Here is an 18,046-nt window from a genome sequence, read left to right as displayed (position 1 = left end):
CCTTTTCTTGAATTCTTCTTCTGTTCTGTATGTGTGTGATTACGCCAGGTCGTTAAGAGGGTAAAGGAGAAATGTTTAACACATGGAATTGTCATATGTTTCAGTGTTTTCCAGTGTTTTTCCGCTGTGATTTCCTTCTCTAACGGGCACGCTGCCATGACATGTTGACATAGAAAACGATGAGCCGAAATTATATCTCGTTGTCTGCGTGTTTCTCCAACAATGCGCAGACTGACACACAAACGGTCGCTGGAAAAATTATAAAGGGTTATGTTGTATCACAGTTCCTGTGGTTATGAGTGACACATAGTACCATAGGTTACAACAAAAATTGCAAAAAGCAAACAAACAAACAAACATCATTAAAATGCGAACGTGAAGTTCACTCATTAAATTCAGCTAGACACTCTCCCTTCTAAACGAATGAATCTCACTTTTAACTTGCGTAATAATCTGAGATGGTCCCTGGAGAATGTTTATTTGAGATAAAGCAATGTTATGGTCAGAACTTTTCTAATAGGCCTATATGTTGGATATTTACGATATGAAATGGAGCATATATTACCTTAAAGTGGACCACGGGATGTACTTTCAGAAGGTCCGAAGGGGTGTTCAAAATTGAAGAAAATTGACATTTTATCGGCATTTTTGTAATTTAAAAGTCCTTATGACATAATGATGAAATAAGAAGTAGGATTCTCGGGGTTAAGTGTGCATATTCTGCTTATTCTAGAAACTGTGTCAAATCTTGAAAGTTGAATAATCTGTTATCCCTGTGATGACTGGTCATTTATGCGCTCATTCATATGGAAAGCTTCCAATCGTCCGCACAAACCATGTCACCCAAACTCTTCGTTTGAGTTAACAAGTCGGAATTTATCACCCACACCTACATCCCAAATTACAAAATTAAAGAACAGACTATTAAACTATTGGATAAAATTAAAGAATAAGCTATGCTGAAGGGTTGCCCCTGTTCACGATATCAGAGCCAAACTTTTCTTGGCCAAGCATGATATAGTGCGCTCTCAATGGCGAAACTAGCTTTGCACATATTTCTTATTTTTCATTGAAAGTCATTAGCGCTTTGCCTTTTTTAGAGGGACTGGACTATGACCTTAGGCTTTTCTGTCTTCCTATTCTATTTGATCATCGTCCCTCCACCCGACAGCAGAGGGAGGGATTGTGAAATAACCAATAAAAGCCATAAGGGTGGGTAATTATGAACATATACGGAGTTTTCTTTGAAAACGCATACAGGTGAGGGGTAGCAATAATAATGACACTGACACTGGGCAAGCTTGTGTTCTAAAAATGTTTATTAATAATATATAATATTTATTTAATCATAACTCTCTATCTAACTAATTAACAAATTAATGTACTGTTCGCTAGCCCCTCTGTTTATTACCCGGATTTTTTACCTAGTACTGCACGCAGCACATGTGGCTCATACGTGTGTACGGCGCTTATCTGACAAAACGTGCTTATCTGACAAAAATAACTAATTACTGCTTGTAGCCTTACTCATTTGTGGAAAGTAATCCCTCACACAATACTTCGTCTGTTAAAACACACGAATGAAATTTTAATTACAGAAGTCTAAAATCACAAATTTCACAAAATAGCCATAAAATAGTTAAAAAATACAGTAAATTTCATTGATTGCGTAAAATCGCCGAGCACCTCAATTAATCATTGTGTATACATCGATCAACACATAGAGGCTGTCTTAAGGGGTAGAGGAGAGGGCACGAGGTCACATGAGGTCGTGCGCTCTCACGGTGGCGGGAGTATCAAAACCATCCACATCACAATGCGGCAATGGCAAGCAGAGTACTTTTGTTTTTGTTTTTCATCACCTTCCTCGATCGCTAATTTTGCCATTAAAGTACATAAATTATATTCAATAAACATGCAAGTGGATGATAAGAAAAGCACCTACATGTTGCAACACGGAGTTATCTCCATGGGCTCGTACAGTACTTTGTACAGTGAGCGAGCGCGAGCCCGGCCGATGGAAGAACAACCACAATAAAAAAACTACATGTCAACAATTTGAGAGTAGTTTACAGAAACAAAATCCTTCGTATAGAAGAATTCGTATTAACGTTAAATTGGCACACTCTGTGTACACAACATCGTACGAAGCGACGACATGTACCGCGCGCATGAAGTGCGCTGGCTAAAGTGACTCCCCAGGGTATTGCTAAAAAAGTTTGTCAGATAAGCACGTTTTGTCAGATAAGCGCCGTACATACGTGTATTTCATTTCAACTTGGAGCCTTGGCGGCGCTGTTCCTAGCTTTGCCATTTGCCATTTGCCGGAAGTAAACACAGAAAATGGCCGCTCGCAGTACGGCATGGAAAAGCCTGACAGGCAGTCGTTCAGTATTGTTCGCAAATTCCCTGACAAAAAGAAGACATGTCATTTCAAACATATCATGTAAATGGACACAACCAGTATCAAATATTTCAATGGTTACATCTCCACATACAGCGGGTTTAAAGCTTGTTGACAGCTTTCGATGTAAACGACCTCCTCGCCGTGGTTTGTCGTCTGCATCGCTCGATCTCAAACAGAAGAGTCCGCTGGTTCTTGGAATTGAAACAAGTTGCGATGAGACTGGAGCCGCTGTGGTCAATGCAGACGGGAATGTTTTGGGTGAATGTCTGTATTCTCAAAAAGATGTACATATTAAGTAAGTGTGCGTGTATCATTGTACTGCTGCAATCGATTCTTCTTCGCTGAAATGATAAAATCGAAATCACGTAGTTTACCAGGTATCATTCGTACAACACGCAGCTGCAGAACTGTAGCTGAAACCTGGGTTTTGCCTGGATATTTGGGTCCTACGGCGAAAACAATCGTCGGACCCAAGTACCCAGGCAAAACCTCCATCTACAGTACTGCAGCTATACAACACAGTGACAATATATACAATATACTGTCTCATCTTCAACACATCCTGGCGAAAATGGAAAGTGTACGATCTCAAACATACGAAATCGAAGAGGATCCCTAAATCAATCTTCTATATTATTACTATAACTTCATCATTCATGAATGTAGGAAGCTTCTTACCTCCATAGTATAACTATACTAAGGCAGGTCTGCTATTGATTTGCTTGGAGCAGTCTGCTTGCCCCATAAATGCACTTTTCACTACAAATACATAATGCTGAATTGCAGTGCAATGAAATTGTACAATTAAACAATAGGGGCTCAGTATCCAATATTTTCTCTTTGTATTTGGCATCGTGTTTGTGCAACTGAAAATGGGTTGAAACACCATTCTAACAACTTGATTTGATAATACTTGAACGATACCAATACTTTTCATGAGACTTAGGTCATGCTTCAGTCCTTTTGAATGTTCTGGCAGTTGTAGTATCTTTTAATATTATATTAAGAATGTAAATCTGTATGTTTTCATTTCAATCCTTTGTATAAGAACAGAAATGGAGGAATAATTCCACCTGTTGCCAAAGAATTACATGAGAAACACGTTGATGGAGTAGTCCAAGAAGCTATGAAGCAGAGTGGTGCCACATGGAAGGTAAGATTGTAGTATGGACAGATGCCACCATTGGTGTGGTTTAACCATCCTGGAGAGAATGATGACTTACCCGCTGTACAGTAAATGAGCATAAAGTTAGCATCATCCTCATCTTCAGCTTCAGGGGTCACGCGAAAATTTTTCTGAGTATGACGCTACAGTGTCAGCTTCACTGGCATCAGGTCCTACTATTCCTGATTGTGTCAGATTGAATGATAAGTGTAAAGTAAACGCAAGTGTAAAAATATACTCAAAGTTTTATATCACTTTAAATAGTAATCAAAACATTTTAGTTTTTGTATTTTATAATAGTTGGTAACTTCTTATATGTATTAATATCCGTTTGTCACAATGTGGTTACAACACAATATTCTTAGCCATAAGTTCGAATGTGACATGTTTTTTTGTTGTTCCTTGAAATCCAAATTACGTCGACTATTCAGGCTGTAAGTTATAGTTATTTAAGTTCATTATTTCTTATGTTTTCTATATAATTAGGGCTTTTATATCCCCTTGCATGGTGGCGATGTTTACACATATTATAGATGGCTTTTTTACATCCATGTTTGGACATTATTGATTGCCACGGATAATGGATTGAAAATTACAAACACCACCAAAACATGAGTCTTTATGAGATATTCTTTCAATGAAATATTACATGAAGACCAATTTTACAATTCAAAAGAAAACTATGAAAAAATGTATTTACTTTTTAAAATTTTGGGCAAATTTTATCATTTATTTATCATGAGAGTCACATCAGCATTCTTTGAATATGACGCTTAAGCTGATGCTGAGTAGCGTCATTTTCAGCGTCAGATACAAAGGTCACTTGAGGCTGAGGATGTGGATGAGGATGATGCCAACTTTACACTCATTGGTAGATGAAAACTTTATCAAACAGGATCAAAGTTGAACCTGCATTTATAATGAGTTGAAGGTCAAAAGTCAGTTTTGTCAATGGTAGAGGAATCAGCTTCTTTGAATCACAGTCCCTCCACAAAATCATGACTGTTACCTTTAAAGCATTTTGCAGTGTGTATTAAAGGTATTATGAACATTGTAAACAATAAATAACTAATGACATGCTCTACTTCCAGGAATCAAAATTTGGTCTAAAATGCAAAAATGGTCGTTGGAATTAAAACATGACCATGTAGTTCATTGATATTTTCAAAAGCAATGTTGCATGACGTTTTCAGGACTTGTCAGCTATAGCAACAACTGTCATGCCAGGACTGGCCCTGAGTCTGAGTGTTGGTTTGAACTACAGTAAACAGCTTGTACAAGAGACTGGTTTGCCATTCATACCAATTCATCACATGGAAGCACATGCCTTGACAGTCAGAATGATTGAAAGGCAAGTACATGTATGGCTCATCTGCAAAATTTCAATGTAGCATCACTGTATTGACACTTAGAATTTCAAGTTTGGCATCAAATTCTACCCAATTACCTCAACTCCCTTTCAGACTTAAACACGGGCAGGTCATTTATCAGTTTTTAATATCTAAAAGCAAATTGACTATTTTTATAAAAATTTCAATAGAAAACAAAGGGCTAACATCATGAAAGTATACTCAATGTCAACAAGAACTAATCCGAAAACGGGGGGGGGGGGAGATTGTTTGTTTTCACCTAAGCTCACTCTGACATTGTAACCCCTAGGCTACTTGGAAAAAACGTTAATATGTGGGAAGGAATCTTTTTTTTTTGTGTGGTAAAACATTTCACTGAAAATGTCAACTTTTTACTGGAAGTGGATATCTTGCTGGCATCCTTTACAGCTTTCAAGTTTAACTGAAAGAATTCCACTTCAAAACTACTTTGACTCTGAAAGTATTTTTGAGACTCATAAGTAGCTTACAGTAGCTTTCTATTTGCTCACAGTTCATTATTTTGTGACATCCAGTCAGCTAACTGGTGCTAAAGCTCCCCAGTTCTTCCACACATTTGAAAAGAAGATTATAATTGGGATTTCATTTTAGTAATTGCTTTTGACGATCTGAACTTTACCACTCTACTCCTTATATGAAGGTCTCTGTCATCTCTCTAATCTGTCCATGTCTGAATTTGATGAGAAGCTTGAATATAACATCTGAATGCTATCATTACAGTCAGTCTACATCATAGTTTTACCCAGTATTACTCAAACAGACAACTACCAAACTTGTGATTGTAACAATCTATTGCGTAAACTTGAGAATGCAGACGCATCGTATGACAGCTTCATGAATCTTATGTCTTTTGCCTGCCCTTGCATAGTTCATTTAGAAGTTGTGTACTACTTGTCATCTTCTTCACCACTGTATTAAATTTAGCCCATGGATAAAAGTATGGATAAAAATATCTAGTAGCAGTAACTCAGTGAATGCATCATGATCTCTGTGTGTGATCACAGGTAATGACTTGTGTCCAACTTCTTCCACAGAGTAGAGTTTCCTTTCCTGGTGTTCCTTGTATCCGGTGGTCACTGCATTCTTGCCGTTGTCAGGGGTCTTGGCGATTGCTTGGTCCTTGGACAGACACTAGATGATGCCCCTGGAGAGGCATACGACAAAGTAAGGCAAAGTTCTGAACCATTGTCTTTTCAGTGAGTTTGTCTATTTTCAGATTAGGTGACAGTGTCATTGATATTGAAGTACGTTGTGTCATTTTGAGTACCAGTGATTTTCAACACAGATGCCAACAAATACTTTAAAAAGCAACCATCAATATTTCTGTGTGGAGCACAGGTTTTGTTCATTGATTTGGTCAGTTTTTCATGATGTTAGAGTGCTCTTCTGCTATTTGGCCATTTAGATAAAAGCATACAATGTTAGAAACTTTCTACCTTTCCTGTGTTCTGCTCTCCCCGTTGCGTCACCTACCGCGGTACAATAATGGAAAATTGGACTTCTAGTTCTACACACAAAACTAGGGATGAATGAGTGAAATATTAAAGCAGTATGCACCTTGAAAGTGAAAGACTGTAACTTTGCTCAAACTCTCCTGAATGAAACTTTCAACCATAGTTTTATCAAATTAAGAATAAAAATCAGGGGTCACCCAGTAAAGTTTGGTAGTAAAGTAACAAATTACCTAACATTTACGGATACTTGCAATTCAAAATGGCCACCATTTCTCTGTCAACTCTATGGTGAAAGATAAAATTTTCAATTTTCAAAATACTGAGAAGGGGAAAATTTTTCATACTTCAAGAGCTTTAAAATGAGCCCCCACAAGAGGTAGACCAAACAAATATTGTAAAAACTTGACAGTCTGAATATCTGTACCTGAGGCGCATTCTACCTTAAAGGTATACAGTCACCTGTGATCTAAATATGCCCATATATGATCAAAGGGGCGTTCCTTGTATTCAAAATGCCCATGTGAGGGCGCTGTTTTTAAAAGCTGCCACCCGCTTAAAATCTGTGGTTGGTTAGATTTTCTATTTCCATGGTAACTGTGGCAAAATTGAAACAGGTGACGGTATACCTTTAAAGCAGGATGATTCATGACTTCATGGTGTCACTGTCAAACTGGTGACCTAAAACTGTGAAATCTTTCCTTCAAGATAAGTCGAAGACTCAACTTAAAGGAGCACCCAAAATGCAACGGTATGAGTGGAGGCCAGGCTATTGAATTCTTAGCAAGGACAGGTGACCACACAGCATTTACACTTAGGAGTCAGCGTGTCCACAAGAAAAACTGCAACTTCTCATTTTCTGGATTGAAAAATTCCGTAAATCAGTTGATTACAAGGCAGGAAAATCAACAAGGTGAGAACAGAGTCCATGTGTTATGTGAACTGAGATTTTCTTTTATGTTAAAATTTACCTCAGAAGAGACAAATGTAAGCTTTCTGTTCTCTGTTGGTGTATTGTATGGACAATCATGAAATTTTAGCCTTAGAATGTACTGAAAATAATTGTGATACTTATCTTGTACCAATTGATATCCATTTTTAACAACTTATGGAAGGAACATACCTAATTTTCCAGTTTATGTGGATGTTGCCCAATGTTACAAGTAAACGAGTTTCCCGAGTCTCTGTATAGTAAACTACCAATTTGGTTTTCACATCTTGACTTTTTTGTGTTCAGAGATATTCCATCAGATGTGATGGAATTTGAAAGTTACTAAATGTAATTCACAATCTTTTCTTCCAGGTGTGCAGTCGCCATTACTTCTGAATAACGTCAATGATATTGCTGCAATATTTCAATTCAATGTCACTCATCAGATGACCAAGAAAGTAGCCAGAGCCATGATCTACTCTCAGCAAAGTCATTTGATACCTGCTGAAAAACAAACTTTGGTAAGATCTGTTTGTTTGAATTTACCAAGTCACCCTCTCATGTCAATATTTTTGTATCTGATTTGGTGTTATTTCTGTTGTTCTCTCTGATGTGTCAAGTTGAATGCCATAAATTGTCAGGTTTGCTTTGATAAAATAAATCACCTGGCCTCATACAAAGACACGACACATTAATAAATATACTTTTAAATCAGCATTCAGTGTCTGCGTTGCACATAGCATACTTTCTTTTATACTGTGATTTGTAGCTGTCAGTCATTTGACCGCATTTCTCACCTGCTTTGTAAAAGCAACACTGGCCTTCTGCGCTCCAACGACATGTCCCCTGATGTGTTGCAATGCATCTGAAGTCTTGTCATGAATATTCTGTTTCAAGGGCAGATCCCATCATGTGAAATGGTTACCGAGTAGAACTTTTTAAGTAATCTACATGTACTTTGGACGGTGTATGAAGCCTTTAGTGTAAATACATTGAATGATAGTGAACACATATTGACTAGCCATGAGGGTAACAACATATGTTTATTGCCTGAGGGCCTGAGAATTACCCCAAAACAGTCTGTTTCACAAGGCCGTAGGAAAAACAAATGTATGCTCATACCCAAATATTGCCAGTCAATGTGTGATTTGTAACACAACTCATCTATTTGTATTTGTCTCACTGAAAAATGGACAAGTTCCCCTGCTATCATCACTGGTGTCAGTCACAGACAACACTACCATCTTCTTTACACACTCTAGAATGTGTGCGTGCGTAGATGGCACTTTCAAACTTCCCCACTCACCAGTTGTTCTGTGTTAACTAGTCAACAGTTTAGAAACTGTTAACCGGTAACTTCAAAATGATGCACATACCACATGACCGGAAATGAACGAATCACAACAGACAGTTTGGACGAGGTGTCTTACAATTTGACTACCGTACTTGTACTCTCCCTTTCATTGGTCAGCACCATTGAACAGTACACTGTGCTGGATCCTAGTGTTTGTGCAAATGTGTTGTACATCCTGTATTCCCTATGTAGCATAGTCAGCCATACACCTGCATTTATACTTCTCCACAGGTAGTCTCTGGAGGCGTTGCCAGCAATGTGTACATCAGGAATGCGTTGAAGTACGTCTGTGACAAATACGACTACAGGTTAATGTGTCCGCCGCCTAGGCTATGTACAGACAATGGAATTATGATAGCGTGGGCTGGCATGGAACGGCTGAAGCAAGGCATTGGATTCGCAAGTGACCCTCAGAGTGTTAAATATGAACCAAGGTAGTGTGCCACATGCAACAAAGTATGCAAATTTAACAAAGTTTTCATTGGTCAATTGTCATAAGTGATTGATTGACTGATGTCAACATGTCTTGCCATTTCCAAGCCGAGGCATAAAGACCAAAACGAAAGAGAAATGAATGTTTTTCGCGAGTGTAAGTTTTGACAGTTTTTCAGGTAATTTCAATGGGAAATACAGCATACAGCTACACTGAAACTCTGGATATTATTTATAGGCTACGTGTAGATATCACTTCAGCAGAAAATACTTAGTGAAAATTGTGTAAATTTATGGTAGTATGTGCCTCCAAATAAGACAACTTAAAGGGACATTATCGCTATCTTTTGACCCTTTTTTCACCTATATTGTTGCAAGCAAACAATTGCTGATGTCGTTCGACTTATTGAAAGATGTCTAAAAATGGTCGACCATAGACAACTTCCATCCAATTTAGCCTACACTGTGTAGAAAAACCTGGGGTCAGAGGTTTTAGGTGGGCTACTGTTAACCCCTGACCCGAGGTTTTTCTGCACAGTGTAGGCAAACTTGATGGAAGTTGTCTATGGTTGACCATTTTTTAGGCATCTTTCAATAAATTGAACAACATCAGCAACTGCTCGTTTGCAACAATATTGGTGTAAAAAGGGTCAAAAGATAGCGATAGTGTCCCTTTAAATTTCTGCTCAAACTTTCTGTAAGGGAGTTTTAAAATATTCCCTTTACCAAATCTATAGTAAAACTCAGGGATCACCGAGTGATATTTGACACTGGAGAAATGAATTACCCAACATTTCCTGACACTTGAAATTCAAAAAAGTCACTATCGCTTTATTTACTCTTTGGCAAAAAAATGAAACTCTTGTGATTTTACAACAGTAAGCTGGTGAAAACTTTATTTACTCCATCAGTTTTAAAAATGAGCCCCCACAAGTGGCAGACCAAAAGAGTATTGTAAAAGTTTGAGAATCTGAATATCTGTCCAGCGGCTTGTTCTACATTTACATTGAAAGCTTTCCATGCTACAAAAGCAATGGGGTGTTTCAAACGAACAGTCAAACTTGTAAGCAAGCATATTAGTATGTTTAGTGCAGGGATTGATCCCTATCGTACAAGGGATGTCACATCAAAACTGATTTAGCTTACAGTGTTAGAAAAGAATATAATTTACAGGAAGTAATGTTATTTGTGAAAAAAGAAAAAGTTGTCACAATCTTAGCTTTCATGGGGTAATTCATATGATATTGGCTGCAAAATACAATGTAGTAGAAAATTTGAACCATTGTTTTTTGTTTCTGTCACCTCCACCACAGATGGCCACTTGGCGAAGACATATCAAATTTAGTTTCAGATGCAAGGATCACTGTACCTGCTCTCAGATTCTGGAAAAGCTGATGTCGGATTCCCAAATCAATTTTTAAAATTTTGAAATATTTATTGTAAATATGTCACTCATAAAATTTAAGTTTGAAGTCTAATATGGGTGCTTTGTTATATTTTGCACTATTTCTGTTAGCTTCTTGTTTCCTTTATTGCTGCTTCATTGTATTTCCTTCTCAATGGGTAGTGTTGGACAGCGCCCTCAGTGGCATACATTTGACTCAAGAGTTTCTGAACATCCACTGCACGGACAAATGGGTTGTTCACTCACACTGCGATGACTCGTAAAATATCTTATCCTTCAATTTTATTCTACTGATTTCACGAGGGCATTAATTACTGTCTTTCAACTGTATTTAGAATCTGACCTGACAAAAAAATATCAAATGGAGTTAATATCAGCTTGCGTACTGTTGAACATCCCCAGAAACAGCAGACACATTCAATGCAAGCTCAGGAAAGAATTATACATCTCAGATTATAATTTCTAATTATGACAGTAAAATATAAACTTTATGGAATATCTTTATCTTTGTTCCAAAAAGAAAAAAGCGAGTGTAACTACATGTTAAGTGCAGAAACATCTTGATTTTATTTTACAGATTTTGTTCTGGAATGGTAGAAAAACAAGACTACAAAAGCATGATAAATTATGATACAGCAACTTCAAATTTAAAGGAAGAAAATTATTCAGTAATATTTACAATCTTTTTCAGTCAAGTTTGCTACTTTTATACATGAGCACACAAACTTTCTGTTTTCTAATAAATATAAATCCATCGCTTATCTGCAATATTCCAGCCATAAAAGCATTCATTTTTTATCATATATATATACACAGTACTTTCATCAAATTAAAACCAGAATAAAAAAATCCCACAAGACATTTTGCGATTAAAATTTCCAAGGACGGATCAATCTATGTGGGACACCATTCTAAGGTGAAACATTTATTTACAAAGAGTTTTCTTACTGTCACAATGTGCTCCCAAATTTAATTTAAGTCAGACATAGGAAAGTGGCTCTGAGAGACCTGGCATACCACTACAGGGACTCCCCCTGTGTTCCTTGCCCACTGCAGTGTGTATTCTAAATATTTGATCTGTCATCTATATGCTACCTCGCCTTTCCAATATCAATTAAGTTTCACAGGAATTTTTTATCAGAATGGTCATTTTGTAATTTTCTACAAAAAAATAGATAAATTTCAGGTGATGGTTGAATCAGGAAAAAATCTTATTTAATTTACTGAGTATTATAATTCAACACACTGCTTCCGTTTGATTGGCACTTGAAAAGCTTGCCTGACAATGTTCACGCTGTTGCTATATCAACAGCTGTCTGTAGATCTGTGGCACATTGCTTCTTCTATTGAAGATTCAGATTCTAGAATTAGAATTTTTTCTCCATATACATGACAAGGAAACAAAAACTTTCAAAATCCTTGCAGCTTTTGGACCATACAAAAGTAATCTGTAGGATTTCATAAACATTCTCAGAAACGATAGAATTTCTACGACATGAGATGCGATAATCACTAAAATTGTTTTCACTGTGATTTCAAAAAACAAAATGTGTACCGTAATTTAACACAAGTTCTATCACAGGCTCAGTCATTGGTGTGCTGTATACACGTCAAAGTCTGCAGTGTGTTGCTGGTACTACTTCTATCCAACTGACAATACCGCCCTCTATCATGATTCATGAAATAAAGTAACATGCAACCTTGATTCACTTTATAACAAAGAAAATCTACTGTGATTTTAACTTCCTAAAAGCTATACATGTCCCTTTCACCCTTTTCACTGTGAAATGTACAACACAGTATAAGAGCTATGAATTCATATTTCAAAGAATTACATGAAACAATGTGTATATAGGGACTCAAATGCAACGTGACAGTTATAGAAATGATGGAATATCAAAAACTTGTGACGTGTAACACTGATCATTTAAGAATAGTTGGCACTAACCTTGTCATACCTAAACTTTTGGCAAACAATCTGTGAATTAGACTTCTATGCAATTATTTCCATGTTTCTGGTACACTGTCATATTTAATTGGCACATGTAAGCTTGGACACAGATGCTTGTCAACATAACTACAGGAAGATTAGAGTGAATTTGATGAAAGTTTCAGGAATGTACAAAGAGCTGAAATGGTTTACAAAGGTTCTCTGTAAACATCATTCAAGACAAAAAGTTTAAAGGACTGGCTAAAGAAGCAACAGAACCTATGAACATTATCATTTTATGAAGCAACTTGCTGCCCTCTCAGTGGAGCGCCCTCAAACTGACAACCATAAAATTCTTATTTAAGTCATCAAGTGCCAAGTATTAGGTCCATGACTGCTTAACCTCAGCTGATTTTCTCTGTATGACTTTCTTGCCTTCTGTATTGAGTGCTGGTGTACTGCTCTGCTGTGCGTACTTGCTGCTGTGTTTTTCCAAGATTGATTTCACAGTTAATGCCCGCAGGGCTTGACTGATGGCCGGAGCTGACTGCGCCCGGCTGAGCTCATCCTTCTTGATACGATTCTCTTGAAGACTCATGGATGTCTTGGGTCGTCTACCTACTGGGTGAACAAAAGTGATAAATATTGTCAACAGAAAATATCTTTGGTGTTGCTTGGGGTAAACTCTACACAGTTGATGTCCTTGGTGTTACAAGTTTTCTCTCTGAGGGAATGCATAGAACATGTACTGCATTTGCAGTCTCACTTGATATCAATATACACAACCATGGCAAGTGGCGAGTTAAATGTTCAACAAGTACTTGGGTTAAGACAGAAGCTGAGTCAGTATCACCTTAGGGCGTTCACAGGGAAGGCAAAACTGTCTGATTCATGTAGTGTCTATGATGTGTTGCCAAAGAGTCCACACTAATATCAGATGGTAATGGGGCTAAAGTAGTTTGGTGTGTCGATGCATATATGAAAAACAGTTTTTAACTATCAGTATGCCTGTATTTACCTGACGTAATTGATGTAAATTCACTATTCCTATACACAATTGATAGCCATGTTTATGCTCACTTTTTCTGTAAAAAAACAATGAATGCAAGACAATTTATGAGTGTGACTTACATCTTGAGAATCCACGTTCTGGTTTGGGAGGGATCACTGGAGGACCACCGTTGATTTCCAGACTGAAATTAAAGATATAATACCAAACATGATTATCATAAACAAAAACTTACGAGGAACATTCATTGAAGTGTATAGACACAAACTAGACATGCTTTAATGTGAAATGAGTATGCTGCATACAGGATAGTGCAAAATCGTATTATGTGACTGAGACAATATTATTCTTGCCTTCAACAAAGGAAAGTGAAGTGAATGGCTGAAGAAAACAGTAATTTTCAGACTTTAATTTCCAGCAAATATATGAATAAAACAACTGGCATTTACTAGGTAACAGATATTCTCACTATAATGCTGCACAAGATGTGGGAAAAAAGGCTGACCAATGACCCATGTTGTAAGTTTTTTTCTTCAGGACTATGGCAGAGAAATGTTCAGCTGACTCGCGGAGATCAAGAGTGAATGTATGGGGCGTGATTTATGTCGCACACGCAACAAATATTGCTGAATTCTTACATGATCTGAAACAGCTGCTTTTGCACTTTGTAAGTGTGATTTATCAAGAACATGTCATCTCCCCCCCGGCTGGAGTTATTGGAAAATGTCATTTCTGGTCAGTCAAGAGTCCCTCTTAGTAACGAAGAGTTGCTACTTTTCACACGGGCAGCCAATCAGTTTGATAGGATCTAGTGGGAAAGGGTGATAAATACATATGCAAAGTGACAATAGCTTTATGGTACTGACCTTCGAGAAGGTAAACCGATGATTTTCTGCCTTCTGAAATTCTCAGTGAAATCTTTGCAAATCTTGGCATCCTTTTCAAGGCTATCCACCAGAAGTTCGTACAACTGAGGATGTGCTCGGCACGCCTGCAACATTAGCCTGGCTGCTGTACGGTTGAATGAAAGATATCCCAGTGCAACTGCCGCAGCAGACTGCACTGTCTCATTTTCAGATTCCAAATGTCTGAGTAAAACTTCAACAGCTCCTGTGGTCACCATGGCGTCAGGGATACCAGCTCTGGTGTGGGCTAGACTGGACATCAACCGACCTGGATAGTGAAGTAATTGAAGTACCGTAACCACAATTAAAAACACTGATGGTATATTTGATTCGAATCAACATGAGTTGATCACAAATCAACCCACTTTCGACATGGACATGCTCTCTCTCTTTTCTAATTCTGTCACAGTGAGAAATGTTGTTTTTCTGTTAATAAGCTTTAAGGTAGTATGTGCCTAGACAGTGAAAGACTTACAGTAAACTTTTGCTCAAACTTTCTTCAAGGAATCTTTCAACCATTCTCTTTCAAAATCGCAAATAAAAATCGGGGGTCACCATGCAAATTTTAGTATGAGAGAAACTAATTGCCCAAGATTCACTAACGTTTGAAATTCAAAATGGCCGCAATCCCCGTGTTAACTCTATGGAGCAAACATAAAAGTTTGGACATTGGAAAAACTAAGTCAATGAATACCTTTAATATAAGCCCTCACAAAGGGTAGATCAGAAAAGAATTGTAAAATTTACAGAGTCTGAGTTACACAGTCTGAATGTCTGTCCCCGATGAGCATTCTACATGTACCTTTAATAATGAAATAGTACCGGTAATGTTTTGTAACTGGTGCATTTCATTACACCACATTGTGACACTAATCTGTGAATTCCCTATGGGTGCACACACCCTATATATCAATGGTACCATATCTTCTAATGAGCTGCAGATAAGCTTTAAAATTTGCAAGTTTCACATTCATGAGGAAAATTCTTACTTACCTGAAAGTATGACAGTATTTTCATCTTCTGACTGGAGTAACATGACTAGTCTAGTCACACCTTCGGCTGATAAAGTCACCTGATCTCTGTCAACAATAACTCTAGCTAGAACAACAATCTGAAAGTAGAGAAGGAAGATGCACAACAATTTATTGACGCTGTAAAGCTACGGTAGCTCTTGACAAGATGAGTTTTAGGTCTAACTCACAATAATAGAATTGATCTAATTCTAATCTCACCTGGAAAGCAGCGTTGGCTTGGTAGGATTCATTGTCAGAGTTGAGGAATGGTTCAAAGGCTGACATGCGGATACCGCCAGCTTCACGGATGCTGTATTGCTGTGATGTGTTGTTGAAAGCAAAAGTTGCTAACGCAGTTCCGGCTTTCAGTCGTACAATCTGAAACAAAGAGTCAACATTGATCATGCTTTTATCATTGCCAAGGAGTTCAGAATGAGAGGAAAATACATCAGGTAGTTTTGTTTCCTGAAAGTGACGAAGGCTGACATATGACAGTGTGTAAAGTGACTGTATATGATGAAATGTAACTGACAATTAGATATTGTGCCAATGGATAAAATTAATGATCAGAAGTTTCCTGAAACAATGATAACATTTTAAGTCATAAATATTACATAAGTGATGGAATTGTGATTCTTTCAAAAGCTTCTGGTGCAGAAGTAATTTAAATAAAGTCAATAGTTACACTAAACATGCTATTTCAACAATTTTCATGTCTCAAATCTTTCATGAACTAAACATATGTGCTGACTGTCAACCCATCAACTTGATACATGTGTATATTTTGGCATCAAATAATCCCTGATCTTTGCAACACTGACCAGATGAAGACACGATGCTGCAACAGCTGTCAGCAAATACTAAATCAGTCTGCTTCATGCACAGTGAAAAACCCTGCTGTCATTATGGTTAAACCATGTGCAGACACACATGAACAGACCGACCCACCTCATCTTTTGACTTGAACAGCTGTAGAAGAATGCCAAAGTTGAAGGCTGGCTCTTCAGTCAGCGTGGTTTGGTTTTCTTTGTTACAGAGAATGATGCAGGCAAGAGATATGGCCACCTCCACTTTGACCATTTCATTATTGATGGTGACAAGTAACTGTACCAGTGTAGATATAGCGTTCTCTTCAGCTATCTTGGCTTGTGTCACTTTGTTACAGCGGTGAGCAACTCCTGAAGAGGGGTAAACAAATCAGATTTTATGCACCTGACTTATGTAACAAACTAATTTAACAATCAGCAGTAACTTATACCTTGTTCTCAAAGAGTTTATGAAACCCTACACAATAGATACAAATTTATATAGGAAAGATAACATGTATGAAGTCTTTTCTATGGCAAGAAATTCTGAGAGGCCGATATTAATCAGCTCTAATATTCAGGCTTTACCTTGGCCATTGATGTAATACCGGTAACAATAATTACTGACAGCAACTGTAATTTTACAATGACCCCTTCCGTGAACTTTTAATCTCTGTGTAACATGTTTGGCAATATACGCACTTATGTTAAATACTAGATATCATAACTGTGGCCTACGTACCAACTAATTTATACTGAAATTTTGGTGTTTTAGGTGCCAACAATATTAAGGTAAAAATCACAGATATTGGGACTCTCAATCTTAATATAATTTTCCTGATCTATTGCTTTTGTGGGCTCATCTTGAAGCTTTTGTTAATAAAGTATTTCACTGTGTTATTTTTGTGGAACTTGAAATTTTTAATTATTCCCCACGGTGTTAACACAGGGACGGTGGCAATTTTGAATTTAAAATATCAGAAAATTTAAAGTAATATATTTGCATGGTGACCCCAAAATTTTCATTCTTGATTTTGAATGAGAATGGTTCAAAGTTTCCTTCAAGAAAGTTTGAACAGTAGTTAAAGTCTTTCAATATTGAGGTGCATACTACATTTGACAAATGTAGCATCTGTATATCATAATTGCCGCTATGGCCTGTACTTACCAACACACAGTGTACCAAGGCATCTAATCACTGTGAGAAGAACTCTCTCTGATGTTTTGTGAGATCTCAACACTCGTATTATCGGCAGGATGCCGTTTTCTTCCTTGATCCTGATTTGGTTTTCAATGTTGGTTCTACAAAGAGCAATGACTGCCATGCCACCTGCAGAGAGACAGACACATAGTGAAGTTCTGTCAAAGCTGTGCAATTGCCAAGAATTAATTACATGCAGCATACTGCATATACCCTGTATGGCCAGAGTAAATAAATATTTTGTTTGCATCTGCCAGAACACAGGTTTCAGAGTTTTCCAGAAAAAAAAAACACAAATCATTTCTGGTAGGATTTTCCATTGTTGACAATATTGTGTCTTAAACACAGTCAAGACTTTTACCTTTCTACAAGAGATCTCTTTTCAACAGTCATATTACAACTATTAAACCATGTGGTGAATTTAATCCTTTATCTTGCAAGTTGTATTGTCTATGGAGCCTGGTAGAAAGAGAATTGTATTCTCTAGAAGCATATAGTTAGTTACAGCAATGAGGAGGCTGTATGAGCAAAATGTCAAACACTGACATATTGATTTGTATTTTCTGTGTGTGTTTTTTTTAACTGCTTACCTGCCTACCTTTCAGAATATCAAGAAGACGCAAAACAAAGAATTTATATACTCTGGCCT

At 37.3% G+C, this 18,046-nt stretch overlaps 2 protein-coding genes across 10 annotated transcripts in view; one reads left to right on the top strand and one right to left on the bottom strand.

Annotated features, from left to right (window-relative positions):
• The first annotated feature begins 2,313 nt into the window (after positions 1–2,313).
• On the top strand, positions 2,314–10,606 carry LOC139140818 (tRNA N6-adenosine threonylcarbamoyltransferase, mitochondrial-like). Of its 2 annotated transcripts, none has more exons than XM_070710250.1 (8): positions 2,314–2,702; positions 3,461–3,560; positions 4,766–4,923; positions 5,995–6,124; positions 7,120–7,324; positions 7,715–7,863; positions 8,928–9,130; positions 10,442–10,606. In XM_070710250.1, exons 1-8 carry the CDS (start codon positions 2,344–2,346, stop codon positions 10,521–10,523), a joined length of 1,386 nt encoding a protein of 461 aa, XP_070566351.1. In that variant the 5' UTR covers positions 2,314–2,343; the 3' UTR covers positions 10,524–10,606. The 2 variants fall into 2 exon arrangements, with proteins under 2 accessions (XP_070566351.1, XP_070566352.1); XM_070710251.1 differs by having other exon boundaries at positions 2,321–2,702; positions 3,456–3,560.
• A 470-nt stretch (positions 10,607–11,076) lies between these two features.
• The window catches only part of LOC139140817 (ankyrin and armadillo repeat-containing protein-like), a 38,597-nt gene continuing 31,627 nt past the window's right edge, over positions 11,077–18,046 (bottom strand). For all 8 annotated transcript variants that reach the window (XM_070710249.1, XM_070710241.1, XM_070710242.1 and 5 more), the window contains 7 exons: positions 17,365–17,526; positions 16,339–16,568; positions 15,610–15,768; positions 15,371–15,488; positions 14,339–14,645; positions 13,595–13,656; positions 11,077–13,084 (listed from right to left, as the gene is read on the bottom strand). In XM_070710249.1, the coding sequence (XP_070566350.1) occupies positions 12,846–13,084; positions 13,595–13,656; positions 14,339–14,645; positions 15,371–15,488; positions 15,610–15,768; positions 16,339–16,568; positions 17,365–17,526 (1,277 nt within the window). In that variant the 3' untranslated portion in view covers positions 11,077–12,845. The remainder of the gene's footprint in view (positions 13,085–13,594; positions 13,657–14,338; positions 14,646–15,370; positions 15,489–15,609; positions 15,769–16,338; positions 16,569–17,364; positions 17,527–18,046) is intronic.

Source organism: Ptychodera flava, chromosome 9 (genome assembly GCF_041260155.1).
Source record: "Ptychodera flava strain L36383 chromosome 9, AS_Pfla_20210202, whole genome shotgun sequence".
NCBI lineage: Eukaryota > Metazoa > Hemichordata > Enteropneusta > Ptychoderidae > Ptychodera > Ptychodera flava.
Note: the sequence above shows the minus strand (reverse complement) of the source record. Positions and strands in the feature narration are given on the sequence as shown.

What these genes read in the sequence shown, in the direction of transcription:
- LOC139140818 (XM_070710250.1), top strand. Translation starts at nt 2,344, where the DNA reads ATGGCCGCTCGCAGTACGGCATGGAAAAGCCTGACAGGCAGTCGTTCA. An exon ending in ACAGTCAGAATGATTGAAAG is followed by an intron (nt 4,924 to 5,994) that starts GCAAGTACATGT and finishes CTTCTTCCACAG; the next exon opens with AGTAGAGTTTCCTTTCCTGG. An exon ending in CTGCTGAAAAACAAACTTTG is followed by an intron (nt 7,864 to 8,927) that starts GTAAGATCTGTT and finishes ACTTCTCCACAG; the next exon opens with GTAGTCTCTGGAGGCGTTGC.